The 19636-nt window shown below is 30.4% G+C and overlaps 2 protein-coding genes across 3 annotated transcripts in view; both read left to right on the top strand.

Moving 5' to 3' along the window:
- The window catches only part of LOC111625309 (kelch-like protein 2), a 26685-nt gene extending 10716 nt beyond the window's left edge, over nt 1-15969 (top strand). The window contains exons 5-10 of one of the 2 annotated variants that reach the window (XM_023368438.1): nt 90-186; nt 254-520; nt 7253-7468; nt 7555-7756; nt 7894-8163; nt 15275-15969. In XM_023368438.1, the coding sequence (XP_023224206.1) occupies nt 90-186; nt 254-520; nt 7253-7468; nt 7555-7756; nt 7894-8163; nt 15275-15477 (1255 nt within the window). In that variant the 3' untranslated portion in view covers nt 15478-15969. The remainder of the gene's footprint in view (nt 1-89; nt 187-253; nt 521-7252; nt 7469-7554; nt 7757-7893; nt 8164-15274) is intronic. The other variant, XM_023368445.1, reaches the window with a different exon arrangement.
- LOC111625325 (ring canal kelch homolog) lies at nt 1511-2368 on the top strand. The gene is made up of 3 exons (XM_023368455.1): nt 1511-1654; nt 1740-1965; nt 2046-2368. The coding sequence occupies exons 1-3, from the start codon at nt 1548-1550 to the stop codon at nt 2223-2225; spliced, it is 513 nt and encodes a 170-aa protein (XP_023224223.1). The 5' UTR covers nt 1511-1547; the 3' UTR covers nt 2226-2368.
- Nucleotides 15970-19636: the final 3667 nt, after the last annotated feature.

Below are 19636 nucleotides of genomic sequence, written 5' to 3'. Positions count from 1 at the left end.
TATATATATATATATATATTTATTATTTTGTGGAAAAATTGAAGAAAAAATATGTGATATCAGTTGCTTATATAAATTTTTTCTTTCAGAGAGGTTGTGGAAAGTGAAGAATTTTTAGCTCTCTCACCTGCTCAGGTTTGCAAATTAATCTCTAGTGACAGGTTAGCTGTGCCTTCTGAGGAAAAGGTATTTAAGAGAATTATCATTGTGTTAAAAAAGATATTAGCATTTATTTATCATAATTTTTTAACAGGTGTTTGAAGCAGTGATGGCATGGGTAAATCATGATTTGGATAATCGGCAAGAAGATCTAGCACAGCTAATGGAAAATGTTCGACTTCCTTTATTATCTCAGGAATATTTAGTACAAAGAGTAGAAGAGGAACCTTTGTTGAAATCAAATCATTTATGTAAAGATTATCTTATAGAGGCTATGAAGTATCATTTATTGAAAGGAGAACAAAAGTTAATGTATAAAACGCCACGTACTAAACCTAGAACTCCTATTGGTAGGCCCAAAGTAAGTCATTCAATTAATACAGTATACATAGTTTAGACTTTAACTCTATCCTCATTTTTTTTTTTTTTTAGCTTATTGTAAATCCTTCATATAGTTAACTGATTGAAAAATAATTGATACAAGTAATGCAGCTTCTAGAAACAAAACAATTCTAAAATTTGTAACAATACCAGATAAATTGTATTATATATTGATATTTATTAGAATAAACACTATATTTTGTCAGTTCTAAGATACATTTTTTTCTTTCTTGTTTGAAATAGACACACACTGACAATTGATGGCATTTTTCTTTTGTAGTTTAAACTTTCTTTTTTTAATGTTTACAATGTCTTTAAAATAATAATATAGTATAGCATTAAAATGAAGTTACTGTATATGCAAAACAACATGGAAACAGAGTTACTGAGCATTATTACATTGCATATATATTGTTTTTCTAATTTGTTATTATTTAACAACTAGGAGATCCAACAGTTCAATAAATGTTAACTCCTAAATTTAAACCTAAAAATTTATTAAAATCAAAAATAATTATATAATTAAGACTCTGGTCTTTACACCAAATAAAATAAAATTAAAATTAATTAAAATTACAATTGAAAATAAAACATTTTTAAAAACCATATAAATGTTGTTTTGAAATTTTCAAATTGTAAATCCTTGAAATTAGATTTTACTAATTGGTTAAAAAGAAGAAAAAATGAGTGTCACTGTCATTTATTTTAAATGTTACAGAGTAAATAGTACATTAACATTTTTTTCTTGAATTCTCCAGTTTATTTATTTTATTAATTAAAAAAAAAAGGAGGAAAACAAATTTAGAAAAAATTACAAAAAAAAAGGTAACTTTCAAAACTAGTTTATTACAAAATGTGTTCCAGTTTTACTAAATTGTACTTGGTAACATTTATAAAAAATAATAGAATTTTATAGTTTAGAATTGTAAATGTATTTATAAAATTCTGATGAATGTAACATTTGGATTGTATTTTATTTTTCTAGTTCAGAAGAGTCAAAATCCAGAATGATGGATTTCACCCGTTCTCGTTATGCAGGAACGGGTGATAAGCCACCTTACAAGAATGTTCACCATACTCAAAAAGCTTTTGAAGTTATGAGTATATTGAGGAAGTAAGAGTTACTTTTATTCATTTACATTTGTTGTTGTCTCTACTTTTATATCTCAGGAAAATAATAAATAAAAATATCTTTAAAGGCAGAACTTGCTTTGTGATGTTACATTGGTTGCGGACAGTGCTGAAATACCAGCACACAAAATGGTACTCGCTTCGTGTAGTCCTTATTTTTATGCCATGTTTACGGGATTTACTGAGAGCAAGGCAGATAAAATTACTATTCAGGGTGTCGACGGCCAGGCTTTGCAGCTGCTTATTGACTATGTGTATTCTGCAGAAATACAAGTCACCGAAGATAATGTACAGGTATTTATTTTTTTCTAATTTCTATGACTGAAAATTCCGAGTTTATTATGATGATTAATTGTTGGTGATTTATACTATAGGTTTTGTTGCCAGCAGCCAATTTACTGCAGTTAACGGATGTACGTGATGCATGTTGTGATTTCTTGCAAGCGCAGCTCCATCCTTCTAACTGTCTTGGAATACGTGCATTTGCTGATTTACACAGTTGTCTAGAATTGCTGAGTTATGCTGAAGCTTACACAGAGCAACACTTTGTGTAATAGTTGATTTTCTTTCTTGTGGTATTTGAATGAAAAGTAACGGAAGCATTTGATGTATGTAAAATTTTCTAAAATAGGCTCAGAGATTAAGTCTTGGAAAGATATAAACTTTAGAATTTAAAAATTATCCATTGTGACATAAATATACATATATATGTGTATAATATATATATATATATNGTTGATTTTTTTTTTTTTTTTTTTTCTTTTTTAAAAAAAGAAAAATTAAATAAAATTAATTTTTGAAAATGGGTTGATACTCATTCAAGCAGAAAGCAGTATCTTCACAAATTATATACAGAATCTTGAATAGTGTCTTATAGATTGCTGTTGCATAAATCATATTGGAATAATACCACATTTATTATTATTATAAGATACATCATGACTTTGAAATTGAAATTTTAGATATTTTATGGAGGGGAAAACTTTTAAAATAATCAATTTTATTAAGTATTGTTAAATAACAATAAGTTGGAAGGCAAATAACATGAAATAGGTAAAGTTTTGTAGCTCTGTTTCCATGCAATTCTGTACATACAAGAACTTTTCATTTTAAAGCTACATTATCATAACCTGAAAGCATTTTAAATGTTAAAAATACACTCAAATGTTTTTTACCAGTGAAGTTGATTAGAATTGATGGCTTTGAAAAACAAAGTTTGAATGATATTTGAGCAATATTGACAAACTAAAGATCAGATTTGTGAGTGCATTCAGGAGATTCTGAGAGATATATTGCAGAGAATTATATTATATTTTCTTACCATGCTAAATGATTGTATCACTGCTAATGGTGGACACTTACCTAATGTCATTTTCAAGTAGTAATGTTTTACATTAATTTTCTATAAAAAGTGTAATCTATCAGTTTGAAATAATAAACATTTACTTTTTTCTGAAATATTCGTTATTTTAAAAAATGGTCAGATGTTTCTAGTGTATATAAAGATTCAAATTACATCTTACAAAGTGAAAGACCTCTTTATTCATGCATGTATTAATTGCATATAATAATACAAATTAATACATGATCAATTACTTATCACTTTAACCAAACACCTATTATTTCAATAGATTTGGAATCAAAAGGCAATATGTATAAGACAGTATAAGATTCTATATGTGTGTGTGTGTGTGTGTGCGTGCGTGCGTGCGTGCATATTTACTAACTTTAAAATTTAAGAAATTAATAATTACTTTTTAATCTATATAATTATAAATTCACTTGTAAAACTATAGAATAAAGTAAGGTATCCCGACAAGAAGTTTGATGAGTTTAAAACACTTCCAAGTGTCAGCTGATATGTAAATTGTCCATTTTTGTTAGTTAAGTAGGATTGTTTGATTCATAATTTGGGAGAAATCATTTCATGTGTTAAAATGTTATTCAGAAAATGGACAATGCAATAGGAATATGCTGTTAAACTGGAAATATTGGCTAAAAATTTGATTAAAAGTAGAAATCCTTTTAATATTGTAAAAACAACTTTTTGACTTTTAACATGAGTAAGGTAAATAATGTTTTTTTTTTTTTTTTTTTTTTTTTAAAAAAAGAAAAATTAAATAAAATTAATTTTTGAAAATGGGTTGATACTCATTCAAGCAGAAAGCAGTATCTTGACAAATTATATACAGAATCTTGAATAGTGTCTTATAGATTGCTGTTGCATAAATCATATTGGAATAATACCACATTTATTATTATTATAAGATACATCATGACTTTGAAATTGAAATTTTAGATATTTTATGGAGGGGAAAACTTTTAAAATAATCAATTTTATTAAGTATTGTTAAATAACAATAAGTTGGAATGCAAATAACATGAAATAGGTAAAGTTTTGTAGCTCTGTTTCCATGCAATTCTGTACATACAAGAACTTTTCATTTTAAAGCTACATTATCATAACCTGAAAGCATTTTAAATGTTAAAAATACACTCAAATGTTTTTTACCAGTGAAGTTGATTAGAATTGATGGCTTTGAAAAACAAAGTTTGAATGATATTTGAGCAATATTGACAAACTAAAGATCAGATTTGTGAGTGCATTCAGGAGATTCTGAGAGATATATTGCAGAGAATTATATTATATTTTCTTACCATGCTAAATGATTGTATCACTGCTAATGGTGGACACTTACCTAATGTCATTTTCAAGTAGTAATGTTTTACATTAATTTTCTATAAAAAGTGTAATCTATCAGTTTGAAATAATAAACATTTACTTTTTTCTGAAATATTTGTTATTTTAAAAAATGGTCAGATGTTTCTAGTGTATATAAAGATTCAAATTACATCTTACAAAGTGAAAGACCTCTTTATTCATGCATGTATTAATTGCATATAATAATACAAATTAATACATGATCAATTACTTATCACTTTAACCAAACACCTATTATTTCAATAGATTTGGAATCAAAAGGCAATATGTATAAGACAGTATAAGATTCTATATGTGTGTGTGTGTGCGTGCGTGCGTGCGTGCATATTTACTAACTTTAAAATTTAAGAAATTAATAATTACTTTTTGAATTTTGTAACACTTGGATATTTATATTGTTTATGTCTTATTTCATAGGATTGCAAAAAAATGGAATTATAAAATTGGAGGATACATTCAGTTAAACAATTCAGATTGAATTTATATGAAAAATAGCAAAATATATAGAAATAATCTATAAAAATAACAAGATTATACTGAATAAACTAAGAATTGTTCATATATTTAAATAAAACTTCAAATAACAAAATGATTAGGCTTAATTTGTTAACTAAATATCAGAACATAAAAGACTAAATTTGCTAAAAAAAAATTATATTTCAAGAGGGAGAGAAAAAAAATCAAGATACACTATTTAAAACATAGTTAAAAAAAATTTAAAACATAGTTAAACAATAACACGAGATTGGTGTTTCTTGGAGAATAGTACAGAATAGATAAATCCTGAACTATTCTCCAGGAAAGATGAAGATAGAATAACAACTACAGTTACATGTGATTAATAAATATTTGTAATGTAATGAAATTTTATGTTGTGGAGAATGTCAAGTATCCTTTTAATTGACAACTTTCTAAATTTCATGTCTGAAATAATACAATGTTAAATAAACTTTATTTGAAAGCTTTTATAAAGTAAACTTTAATAATTAATATAGATTATTTTACTATAGGTATAGTTAAAAGTCATTTATAATAAAAGTGTTGATTTTTATTTTGTTAAAAATTATTCTATTATATAGTGCATATTTGTATACAGGAGTCATTTGATAAGTCATGGCAACAATAGTTTTTCTCCAAAAACATGACAGGTTTGTGAAAGTGAGTAATAAGAATTTAATTGACATTATATTACAAAATCTTTTACACAAATTTAAAAAATGAAGTTACAATAGATCTGTCACAGTGATGTCATGAAGTTGACACTGCACAGACACTTGGTCAGAAATGAAAAAGCTGTAAAGATTAGGCTTTGGCAACATAATTTTATTTTCCTATTTTCTGTTTTGTACCATTATGCAATGCTAATTAAATATATATTTGTGACAAAGAACATACAAACTGAACTTGACCAGTGAAAAGATGGAAATAAACTATATTTTAGTAGTTTGCATATTATTAGCATATAGTATTTTAGTACCTAGTATACTATTGGCAGTTATGGAGTATATTTGTAGTCAGCAAGTTGAAATAATGCAACTCAGAAAAACTGCATTTGGCTCACTAGAAGTCTACAAAGTTCACTTGTGACTGTTGTCCAGGGAATGGTTGCTCATTGCTGGCTATATCAAGCAATCTCTGTTATAGGCCTTTAACAATTAAAGCTTTGAATTCATCCAAAAACACAACTTAATCCCACATGTTAATGTTTCAGTCCACATAATATTTAGCCCAGATAAATCACTGTCTCTGCATTTTACTTGTCAGTAATGGCTTCTTATGTGGATAGTAGGTTTTTAAACCTGTGTTGCACAAATGACATTGTACAGTTAATACTCTGCTCTTTTTACTTTAATTTTAGTTTGGAAGAACTAGCAGTAGGCTCATATGCTGAGAATGTTAGCTCTTTATTCTAGGACAGCATACTCACACATTTCTTGATCCAGTGTTTCTTTTCATGTTGCCATGTTTGTGTAACAAGTGCATAGTTGGTGTTTGATGACAATACAATCTTTGCACTATTTCACAAGAAGATAAACCTTCAGCATTCAAAGCAATAATTATGGACTTTTAACACAGTGTTAACTGTTAAAAACTATTATGCTTATAAAAGCACATTGCCTTCACTTAGATTTTTATATCTCATATATTAATCAATATTAATGGATGATATAGTCACTGGCAACATTTCAGCAGTAGGCTTTGTCAGCTGGTAAAATGTGTCTTTGTGTATAGGATGTCATGGATGATGCAATTTTTGTTTCTTGCAGGTCTACAGAAAAATGATAATTTAATTTTAAAATATAAATACATTTTTATAGGATTTTGAGTGATACAATTTTCTAGCACTATTGTACATTATTGAAATGTACTATGGGAAAGAAATATTTTACTTAAAAATATGACTAATGTTACATGAGCTATTTTACATGTTAAGTTTGTTTGCATTCTGATTGGGTATTAATTTTTATATTTAATTTTTTGAAGATGAAATTAAATTGTAATAAGTTGCTTTTGTCTCCAACAGAATGACTGCACCGATATTCCTCTAGAATTTAGCGCATCTTTTGTGCTTTTTAGTGTTAGCAATTCGGTATGATGCACATTGTCTGATACTATTCTTCTATTGGTTAACTTCTTTGATTGGCATTTACTGTCGCAGCAAGAGTCAAGCTCAGTTTGAGTGGTCAACACAGTACTTTTTATCATGACATGATTTCGTAATGGCAACTACATCATGCAATTACTACACGCAATAGAATCTGTCATAACATGAACCAGTCTTTAGTGTTTTAGATTTCTGTATATGTTATTGAATCATGCATAAATTATTTTCCTATAAATAGAAAATTTCTTTGACAGATTTTACTGGTTGTTGGTGGACAAGCACCTAAAGCAATAAGGAGTGTCGAGTGTTACGATTTTAAGGATGAAAGGTGGTATCAATTAGCCGAACTACCCACTAGGCGGTGTCGTGCAGGTCTTGCCGTTTTAAATGGCTTTATCTATGCTGTAGGTGGCTTTAATGGATCTCTTCGTGTAAGAACTGTAGATATGTATGATCCTTTTAGAGATCAGGTATGTATTATTACATTTAATGAGTCAAATACAGTTAGATTTTTTTTATTCTACAATTTAATTTGTATAAATTTATTTCCATGCAGTGGTCACAAGCACCTAGCATGGAAGCTCGGAGGAGTACATTAGGTGTTGCCGTACTTAATAATCTGATTTATGCAGTTGGTGGTTTTGATGGATCAACTGGTCTTAATAGTGCAGAAATGTTTGATATGAGAACGGGTGAATGGAGAATGATAGCACCGATGAGCACCAGGAGAAGTAGTGTCGGTGTAGGAGTCTTAAATGGTATTTAATTCTTTTACTAATAAAATTTGACAATATAAAATAAAAATATTCTGTTGTAAAACTTTTAATTTTTTGAAATTTTAAATTTTAACATTTATCTGTGTAGGTATAGTACATAACATGATTGTATTTTACAGGATTTTTGTATGCTGTTGGAGGATATGATGGTGCATCTCGGCAATGTTTGAGTTCTGTTGAATGTTACAATTCTGAAACTGACACTTGGAGTCTCATAGCAGAAATGTCTGCCCGTAGAAGTGGTGCAGGTGTTGGTGTTCTTGACAGTCTTCTGTATGCAGTAGGTGGTCATGATGGACCATTAGTGAGAAAAAGTGTAGAATGCTATAATCCAGAAACTAATTGTTGGACTCCTGTTGCTGACATGGTCATGTGCAGAAGAAATGCTGGTGAGTAATTCATAATAATTTTAGAATAAATAAGATTTACTACTACAGATTAAAACTATCATTTTATATATATATAAAGCTGAAAACCCAGATTCCTTCTTTCTTTCTGCCACTGTATGCCAAAAATGGCCACTAGGGCACCCCTAACTATTATTTAAATTAACATTAAATTCAGTATATTATTATTTGATGTGGATTTTTGCATTTTTTGCCTGCATTTTAGTAGGGTACACCATGAAAAATAATAATATACTGAAATTCAGTATATTATTATTTTTATTTGTATTTATACCATTTATACCACGGAATGATATTGCTGCTGCTAGAATGCCCACTAGGGGGCGTCCTGGGTTACTAGAATAGAAGGATTAGAAGTACGAAATAATCTTAATCTTTGTTATTGTTTTTTGTCCGGGCAATGCCAAGCTCATCTGCTGGTATATATATATAATTGGTAACTATACCAATATATAACTATGTATATGGTAACTAATATAATTCATAACTATCAATATATATATATATAGTTACCAATGTCATAGTTACAATTAATGCTACTTTTCTTTAATTGGCTTGGCTATGTACTATATTGGAAGAGATGTTTCTCAGTTATAAATTATAATTTGATACAAAAATGTAATTGCTGAGCTTTGAATTTGTAATTGAGACTTCAGTCTATAAATTGAAATAGAGAAGTTTTGGGAGAAAATTATTTGAGATAAACATGATAAATATATTAAATTTAGTATGAAAAAAATAAATTTCAAGATAAAGAGGTTTTGAGAAGAATTTATATATATATATATATATAAATTCTTCAAATTAAGATGAAATGATAGTAGCACTTTGCACTGAATTCAAGTAACCATGAATCACTGTCAACATATTATATTAAAACTATTGTTTTAAAATACAGTTGAACTTGTGTATCTAAAACATATTTATCTCAAAAACCTCTTTATCTTGAAATTTATTTTTTTCCCTGCACTTTCAGACTAAATTTAATATATTTATCATGTTTATCTCAAATAATTTTCTCCCAAAATCTCTCTATTTCAAATTATAGACTCAATTCTGAAGTCTCAATTACAAATTCAAAGCTCAGCGACTACATTTTATTATCAAATTGTAATTGAGAAACATCTCCTCCAATATAGTACATAGCCAATTAAAGAAAAGCGGCATTAATTGTAACTGTGACTTTGGCTTGCATCTTATTGGTTGAAGAAAGTCAGGCATCACAAACTATTGACAACCATATTAGGACAATAACCCTTTGGATAAAAACTCTCTGGAATATAACCCTTGAATAAAAACTCGTGTTGAAACTCTCGGAACAATATCGCCTCTGTGTAAAAATGAAAGCTCCTCCAAAATCTAAAAGTTTTTTGAAATTTATTTAACACAACAAAATGCAATTCAATTTTTAAATAATTTCACTGAAAGTTAATATGCAAATTTCAGTGAAACAAATTTTCAATTACAGTTTTTTATACAGTAGTTAAAATATTGAAATTTCCAAAAAGATTTCAGTTTAATATTATTTACATAATATCAGTTAGTGAGTGTGCTATCCCTTGTAGATAGTCCATAATGTTGTGATTACAGTAGCTGCAAATAATGGTAAGAATTTGTGCATTTGAATCAGCATATTTCTTTCTTGGAGCTTTTGATGGATGACCAGCCAGAATTTGATTGAAGTAAGCTTGTTGTAATGCTTGTTCTCTTTAAAGAAATCCAATAAATTTCCAAATGGTGGGATGGAAACTTTCAACATTGGACTGGAAACTTCTATGCCATCCTTCCACTGAATTATTTGTTTTTGGTAATTCATCTTTGCATCATTGATATATATTTCACAACTCGATGGCATGTGTTGGTTGCTGTTGTCCATGACGTTGTAGTATTCCAATATAGGAATCTTCGAAATAATCTATGACTGGTGTGATTTCTTCAGGTAGAAATTCTGACAATTTCTCAAAAGCACTAACAGTTTCATCAGTTGGTACAAATGCAAGAGCTGGGATCATACTTAATTTCAATGCAAAGTCAGAATCTTCTTGATAACATTGTTGCAAACCATTTTCTTGAATCTTCCAGTAAATGTTCTGACTTAGATGAAAGAAACATTTTTTAATTTCACAGCCTGGGAATACTATTTTTAAACTTTTTATCTGCCAATTCAAAATCAATCATTATTGTTGGCCTCAAATTGACATTTGGTATTGTTAATTTCTCAAACAGTTCAATATATGTATCCCAAGTTTTGTTCTACAGTGTGACCGTAGGGTCGGTGTCTCTTTGACACCGACCGCATCAGGAGACCTAAATCTGACACCACCGAGTCTCTAGGGGACTCGGAAATTGCGACGTTAAGTCACACGAGCGGTAGCTTGTGAGCGCTTGGATTCGGAGTAGAGGTGAGGAGAGAGACGAGGAAGTGACTCACTCGGACTCCATATTTTCTAACAAATAACAATTTTAATAAAAACTAAAGGAAATACAGATATATTCTATCCCTAATCATGCTATTCCGTTTGAGAGAGAGAGTTTACACACGAATCGCGGGTTGATAAATACCTTGATTCTGGGTCGAAAGATCTGTGGTTACGCCGATGATGATACGCCGATGGAAAGTTCAATCTACTGGTTCTGGATCTTGTCCGTTCACTGGGGGGGAGGCATGGAGGTGTGGAGATGTTATTCTTAAACAGGCATGATCTTTTCCTCTCGGTGTTAATCCTGGGTCACGGTTTTAATTCGGGAGTACGACTTTTGTTGAGCGGACTTTGTGAAGATGACTGTTGTAAAGGGACTTCGGATGACGACTGACCTCGGGGTCCTTTTTCCTTTTTCTTGTCTTATTCCTCTTGGGTTTTTTCCATGAGGTCAGGTGGTTGCTGTTAACGGTCTCGCGTCCAATATGGATTCTCCATCAAAAGTTCCTGGTGACACATCCCTGACTAACTTGATCCGACTCAACAAGGAACAAACTTTTAGCCTAACTCGATAAAACGCTCGAATTTAACCGATTAAATTTTCCAATAATTAAAATTTAAAATAACACTTTATTGTAGGTCTGTTCGTCCCTCACAACAGTAATGCATAAACACACGGAATGGTTCATCCATTTACTATGGCATGAATGGTATAAAGTTTAACAAAAAGTGCAGTATGAATTAACATATTACACTGCTTGCTTTAATTAGGATTTACAATCCAGAAATATATTATTATTATTACTCAACTTAAACCAGAAATGGTAAAAATGTAGCATTTTGATATGAACTATGCTTTTATTATATTGTTAAAACAATGCTATTAATTTCTAAAGTTTTTTAAATATATTTTGGTACTTACTCAATGAAAAACAAAACTTAAATAATCACAAACAAAACAATTGCATGCTTCTACAAGCAAGTCACAAGTTCCATTTGAGGATTTAGTACTGTATAAATTAAAATTTGTATAGTATGACAATTTTGTGCATTTTGGCAAAATTTGGGTATACATTTCTGTAGATTTTAGTGAATATAACTCAATCCAACTTAAAAAAAAAAAAAAAAGATTTATCTCAAAATAGACTGTTTTATTCTGAATCTCCTCATTTGATCTTGGGAATTTAATAACTTAGAAAGTATTATCTGTTATTGGGTATGCCATTGTGTATATTTCTGTAATTCTGAATACTGGTTAACCTACATTCATTCATTCATTGTACTGTACATTCATTTGGTTGTGTCAAAGTTTCCCCATATTTAGCACAAAAACATTCAAATTAGAAATATGATATCTCTGCAACTTTTCCTCTATGAATACAGGCTCTCCTTGACTTACAATGGGGTTAAGTTCCAAAAAACAAAGTCAAAAATAAAAGTAAATAAATAAAAAAGGCTATATGCAAGGTTATACAGTACATGACATTGCATATTGTACAATATGTAATGTGAGTTTGGGCTATTGTTGATTGTGATAGTCCAAACTTATGAGCAATTGCCCTAACAGTCATGCTAAGATATATCTAAGCATGGCTATCTTAAGTTTATCATTGAGATTAATAGCCTTCCTCTTCCTCTTGCCACTAGCAGGAGACACAAGAGGATGTTTTGCAGACATAATGGGTATATTTAAGTAAAAAGTCAAAATATGGCCAATGGTATTTACAAATAAAATATTAATAAGTATTAATAAATAAAAAATATTATGTATATACAAAGAAAAACTTTGTTTGCATCTGTTTCTTATCCGTCATTTTAACACACCAGCAACAGTCCACAAAAATTCAGAAACACTGAGACAATCTTTCTTTTGAGGCTCTGTGTTTGTGTATTTTTGTGGACTGTTGCTGGTATGTTAAAATACTGGATAAAAAGTGGAACCAACCAAAGTGTTTCTTTGTATATACATAATATTTTTATACTTAACTAGCTTACCCATCGCGCATTGTTGCGATCTCAGAAGAAAGGAAATTTAAGCAAACTCGTTATGACAAAATTCAATTTACATTTTATAATTTTTATTAAAACTTATTATTATTACATTATTATTTCAAGTCGATATTAAAATTTTGAAAAGGGGGATACCTAGATCGGTAAAATATGCGAATTTCCTCCTACAACTTCGATTGTTGTTCGGGGCACATTTGAGGTTTTAACGAAGTTCGAGCGAATATATATTAGCAAAAAAGAAAGTTGAAATAAAGTGATTAAACAAAAATTATTACAAATATCGTAAATAACAGTTCACAAATGCATATATAGAGATATTTTTTGAAGGGGGAAATGGTCTTCACAATTTGAAATTGATCGAACACTCTGTGCTGGAATGCTCGTGTAAACGCGCGCCATCTATTGTAGGATAAATGTACTATGCCAAAAACCTTTGCAGGAGTGTATTAAAAAACTTTCCGAAGTTTTATGGCAATCGTACTATGCCACAAACCTTCGCCGGAGTATATTAAACAACTTCCCAAAGTTTCATGGCAATCGTATAAACGGTGTGGTAATGCATGAAGGACACACACACACACACACACACACACATTCATTTTTATATATATAGATTAATGGATATATTGTAAAACACAAGAAGATATAAGATGATATATATAAAAAAGTCTCAAGAAAGATCATTAATGCATCAGTAGAGCAGCTTGAATTCAAATTCTGTTTTCCTGCACTTCCACTTCACTTGCATTAGCCATTGTATCCAAAACATTGTAAGTTGATGAGCATCTGTATAATGAGAAAACTAACTTTTTTAAAAATGACAAAGAATATCAGAATTGTTAGTATTTAATTTGTTAAGGAATTTACTATACTTATTTATTTGTTAGCCTTCAGTTTTGTATTTCATTTCTGTTTGTTTTTGTATATTTATAATAAGAGAGATTTTTATTTATACAGTAATACCTCGACTTATGCGAACCCGGAGTTACACAATTTTCAAATCTCGTCAATTCATTTTTTGCTGTAAGATACGTCTACCAAAGTGTGTTTTTGGATTACAGAGACGAATTTACAATTGTAATTCATTTTTTGTTTGAGCGCCACACAACTCTTGATTACTCACTCCCCCTACACTATTGTTTACCTTACATGTTCGGACGTGTCAACGGAATTGACACATAGCTACAATTTATTTTGTGTTGTTTATTTCTATGTTTGTTATATCTATGGAGACTTGAGAGACTCTATGTGGTGATTTCTTGTAAGTGTGACGAATCAGAAGATGAGATAAGATTAACGAGAACATTTATTAGCTTACATACATCCAATTTGGATTTTACACAAATTGCGAAATTATATCCCGACTTACACGAATTTGACTTACGTGGTTATTGCTCGATCCCACCTATTGTGTAAGTTCAGGGTATTACTGTAATTCATTTGGTATTTATGTAAAAAAAAACTCAAATGAATTTAGATCATGTTATAATCAAAGTGCAAAATCTGATCTATGCAGTTTATTATGATAGAAAGAACCAATCTAACAATTTTTTTTTTAAAGTCTGATGTGAATGGATACTATTTTCTTAATGGAATACTTTTAAATAGATAGAAATCTCAAATTATATTTAAATACTAGGGACTTTTCCCCCTAATTGCATTCACTGGCTCAATTCTAGTGTTCTTCATACTTCTGTATTGTAAATGGTATTTAATATAACACAGCAAATTAACAATAATAAACATTGTAAAAATTATAAGATGGTAGTTTAGTCAGCTGTGGCAGTCTATGAGGCATTTGAAAATAAGAAACTTTTTGGCATAAAAGAACAGTGAGAATGTCATTATTGTAGCAATCTAAATAGGCATTTGTTACTTATTAATGCTCAAATGCAAGCTTTCTTTTTCTGTTTGGATAACTTCCATAGTTAGGCAAATTCCTTTTGATAGAAATTTCATTGACCAAAATATGTTATTGCATGATTGTAGTTGATATCTTTTAAGGGCATATTTAATTAAACAAGCAAGTTACACATTGGCTTTCAGCATGCTTATGACCTATAACATATGATATAATATATAATTTGGATCTTTTAAGATATAAAATAATGAATTAATTGTGAAAATAATTTGAAAAGAATAATTTTATTTAACTTTCATTCAGTTTGACTTATTTCTTTTGATATTGTTTTGAATTTAATATCTTGGAAGTTGCAGGAATTATTTTATGCTTAATGAGTATGTCCTGGTATGTGTCCACATTACCTTTATTTTACAGTTATGCATACAAAATACTGAAAGATGGAATAATAGTTTTTAGTCTAGAAAAGATGGTCAGTAAATATTTTTTCTAAAAGTACTCTAGGCTTTCTTTTTCAAATTTTATTTTTCATTACTACCCAGACACCAATTCATGGAACGTCAAGTCATAAAAATGCAGTGCGAGGTCAGATGCCAAAATATTTTTATATCTGATCTCATTTTAGGCTCACTCTTGTAGTTTAATGTATTTTTTATATTTAAAATATATTTGTTTTTAATTTTTTAATTTCATTTTTACATATTTTGCTGTCATTTAAAAAAAAATACATCATTTCTTTTTATTTATTATTTAATATTGTGTAAACTAATGCAATTGCAATTTGAAATAAAATATATTGCAGGTGTTATTGCAATGGATGGTCTGCTATACGTGGTCGGAGGAGACGACGGTTCCTCAAATTTGGCGTCCGTGGAAGTGTACAATCCCAAGTACGACTCCTGGACCATGCTGTCATCTTTCATGACCATCGGAAGGAGTTATGCAGGAGTCTCAGTCATCGACAAACCGCTCTGAGCCGAAATGGCTCTCAAGCGATGCTGGTAAGACAGAATTGCCAGGCATTAATTTGGCAAGTTTTGTTTGTCTCCATTTTGTAGATTTTACAAAGTGCTACTTTTTGAAAAGTAAAAGCGAAGGCACCAGATTTTATTGGGAACAATTTTATATATTTAATTTATTGCAATTTCATACTTTAAATGAAAAATAAATAAATAAATATTCATTTTATGTACAGTGACATTTTGATAAACATTCAATTTCAGTTTCCCAAACATATATTGTGATACATATTTCAGAAACCTTAATGAATAGCTCTTAAACTGGGACACAGAATCAAAAAGTAAAACAAAAAAGTGTCTTGTGGATTTTTTTGTTTTGATTTTGTATTTCTAGTCTGTTGTATTTTTGATAGCATCATTTGTAAAAAAAACAAAGCAACAAAATTTAGTTGATAGAAATGTGATATGTATATAAACTCAGTGATAACTTTATAGTTAGTTTACATAAAATAATTATTTAATTGCATTTAAATAAATTACATTGTACAGTTTATTGTTTATAGTTAGTTATATTTTATTTGTAATATTTCGTAGCTTGTAATTTTAAAAAATTACACAAAAATCATTGCTTGTGAATAATGTAAAATTTTTTGTGAATAAAGGAAATTATACACATAAAAGTATGCGTCTTTATTAATGTGACCAAATCTGTACAAAAAAGATTTACATTAATACATAAATGCCACTTTGTATGTTTGTGTGTATAATTTTTTATTGGTGATAATTTTTTTTTTTTTTTTTTTTTTTCATTTTCTGCATCGTGAAAGAATGAAGACTACTCATTTTTTAAAATATTTTATTTATTCTGCACGCCATAAATTGTGCGTTTGTTGCTAATAAAATTAATAATTACGAGTAAATTGTAAAACACTTTCCTTAAGTGAAGTATAAAGAAATAATACAAACAATTTAAATCAAATCCAGCTCTTACAGTAGGAACTGGATTTGATGTTTAGATTAAAGGACATACCAATTTGTTCAGCCAGCCCATTTGACGAACAAGTTCGTGACATGTGACACTCCCAAAGCATTCGCGTTTCTACTTATGTAACTCCAGACATAGGCACCGGGGAAGTAAATTTCCTAAATCGGCGTGTTTTGCGAGGTAATAATGCAAAGAACACCCAGGAAACTTAATTTGGCTAGTCCGTTGGCCATGCACAAACCCACAAACGACTAACGATGTTCGGTGCTTTTATCCATTCCGTTACTGGAGTATACTTATAGGACTGCAATTTGAAAAATGTTAGAGCTATAAATTCCCACCTCCGTCCGTCTGTCTTTATTCTTCCTTAAATAATTAATCTTGAGAACGGAATTAGATAGATGAAAGTCGAGAGGAGAAGTGGCAATCGTAAGAAAGAAAAGCCAGATTACCTATACCATATATGAACTTCCGATTTGTACCGCAAGTCACGTTATCTCAATACAAAAATTTTACCCGGAACGGAGTTAGATTCGTAACCGGCATGACTATTGCTAACAGGAAAAGTATGTTTTACAGGGGCAAAACGCTGTTACACTCCACGCAGACAAGTGCTGTGTGCTACATGGCGCATCTATTTCGCGCTATATCATTGTCGCAGTAATTCAGTGAATATAATATATATAATTTTTGTAAGAATTATATTTAGTTAATTATTTTGTTAACTTTTTTTGCCAATAGATGACTCTACGCAGAGCCGTAACCAGGCAGGTGCATTCGCACAGGGTCCACTTGGAAGGGGGACCCAAACTGCTGTTCACAAGAAATTATATTTTTAAATCTTAAATTTTTCCTCCTTTTTTATTGGCGATTACATTTTGCCTTATTTAGACCCTAGATGTCTACTCACCAGTGTTTCCAACCGTGGCGACTTTTAGAGGGACGTAGTGAGATAGCGGAGACCGCAGCAAATCAGCCAAAAGTAGCGACTTTTGAAATTTTGTTTATTTATTTTTTGATAAATTTATGTTTATAGTTTTCAAATTTATAGATTTTTCTCTACTTTATAGCGCTCTCTGGCAACGACTAATATTATTACGATATACAAAACTGTATTTCTAGATTTTTCTACAGTGTGCAGAGCTAGAAATCTGTAAAGGTAACATTTTGTAAGAAAAATAAATCTGCCCGGGGATTTTTTTAATTGCTAAATTGCTAAATAGAAAACGTGGTAACTTTCGATTAAAATCTTATCTCGAGGTTGTAAAAGGCGCGCAGAAATTCTGACATAACTTTTTGCTTTATAGTGGTACGCATATGTGTTGCATACCTCAACGGTGGATTAAGCGGTGAGCGGACTATGCGGCCGAATAGGGCCTCGAAGGGGTCTTTGAGGTCTTTAAAATGCTACTGAAAAAAGGCTGATTTTTGCTTTCTCTGTGGCTCTTCTTTACAATACATGAGTGTTGCTGATTTAAAAAAAATCAGCTGCAGATCTCGCTATTAAATATAGCAAAGATTTAAAAAAGTACGAATTCACACGTGAAATTGAAAGTTTTAAGTTTGAAGTAACGACTCATACAAAATATAGAAACTGCATCTCCGTTTAATATTCTACAGGCTCTTCATGATTTTGGTTTAATTGAGTCTTACCCAAATATCAATGTCGCTCTTCGAATATTTCTAACTCTTTCCGTTTCTATTGCTTCGTGCGAGAGAAGTTTTAGCAAGTTAAAATTAATAAAAAATTTATTTAGATTAACTATCGGGGAAGAACGATTGTCCAATATTTCTATTATTTCAATAGAATACTGTAAGGTCTCGTTTTATGCGGTGGATACGTTCTACAGAAAAGCGCATATAAAAAATCCGCATAAAAAGAGACTTTACAGTTGTACATTATCATAAAAAATTTTAAAATCCCCGGCATTATTTGTCATCAAGGACCTCAAACTGAGGAGATTTCACAACGAAAGCAATCTGCATGGCTCTCGAGAATTAACCGAAAAATTTCAATACGTATAAAGTATCTGTCGGGATAAAAATCGTCTGTCATGCGATTTCCCGCGCTTTTCCATTCGTTCGACGAGCGACGGTTGTCGCCATAGAAACGGCAATCGGACCACTTTTGAAGACTCGACAGCTGATTGGTTGGAAGACATCACACCATCGGCGGACTCTTGTAGCGCTGATTGGTGGAATCCAATTCTGCTTCAATCCTATAAAAGGATTGAGTTGTGGGAAGTTCAGTTCACCGTGGACTCAGAAAGTGGATTCACGTTGGTCTTAGTTCGCCTAAGCTGGTCCCGAAGCTTGTCTCGTCTCGTTGGGCTGTAAAGGACTTTAGAGTTAGTTCGTCGCAAGGTGTCTTTTCGNCAATAACTGTCATTGCATTATGTAAAATTAAATCCTTTTTAAAACTTTTTTTACAATAAGATATGTTTCATAATACACTGGCGGAAATTGAAAGTGTTACACCCACCCAATATTGTCGAAGACATATGAAATTGGCCCAAAAGAATCTCTTTTTGAAGGGTATTGAACGATCAAAAATTACATGAAGTACAGTACATACAGTGGTATAGAAATTATGGAGACATTTGTTATGCAAAATTGTTATAGTGTTTAGTTTATAATTTGTGAACTGTGTTATGGAACATGACTTTTTTTGGTCCACATGTTGTTGGTGACCATCTATGTCATATCGACAAGTGAGANAAGAGAATGTACACTAAAAAGAAATTTTTCGATATTCCCCCCAAGGGGGAGGTGTTATACATTTATAATAGATACATTTTGAGCCACAACAACGCGTAGTGGGGTCTGTTAGTTTAATATATAATAAAAATTAAGTAAACACAGTATTATCGGTTGAAAGCCTCGAGGGTTTAATTATTAAACTAATTGATAATCTCTTTTAATTATCTCATTGAAACGAGGCGATGTAAGAGCAACCCTTATCGTAATTTAGTGTAAAATAATTTTATTAGCATCCATAAGATGTTTATGAATAAGTTATAAGATAATCTAACTTACTTTGATTATTCATTTTCTCAAAACTATTTCGCTTTCGATAAATTAGCATTCGAAAATAAAATCTTCGAGTAATTCACTTTGACAATTGCCAAAATTATATTATTAGCATTTATTGTTAACGCAACAATAGTTTCCAGTCGAAGTCAAGAATGACGTCGTGAGCATGCGCAATTGTCCGGCGCCA

The sequence above is a fragment of the Centruroides sculpturatus genome, unplaced genomic scaffold (genome assembly GCF_000671375.1).
Source record: "Centruroides sculpturatus isolate CEXI.00-Female unplaced genomic scaffold, Cexi_2.0 scaffold77, whole genome shotgun sequence".
Taxonomy (NCBI): domain Eukaryota; kingdom Metazoa; phylum Arthropoda; class Arachnida; order Scorpiones; family Buthidae; genus Centruroides; species Centruroides sculpturatus.
The sequence above is the reverse complement of the archived record's forward strand: the minus strand, read 5'-3'. Positions and strand labels throughout refer to the sequence as shown.

Excerpts from the sequence above, each read along its gene's own strand:
- LOC111625325 (XM_023368455.1), top strand. The coding sequence starts at position 1,548 with ATGATGGATTTCACCCGTTCTCGTTATGCAGGAACGGGTGATAAGCCA. Across the intron at positions 1,655-1,739 it reads GTTATGAGTATATTGAGGAA|GCAGAACTTGCTTTGTGATG; the intron begins GTAAGAGTTACT and ends ATATCTTTAAAG. Across the intron at positions 1,966-2,045 it reads TCACCGAAGATAATGTACAG|GTTTTGTTGCCAGCAGCCAA; the intron begins GTATTTATTTTT and ends TTTATACTATAG.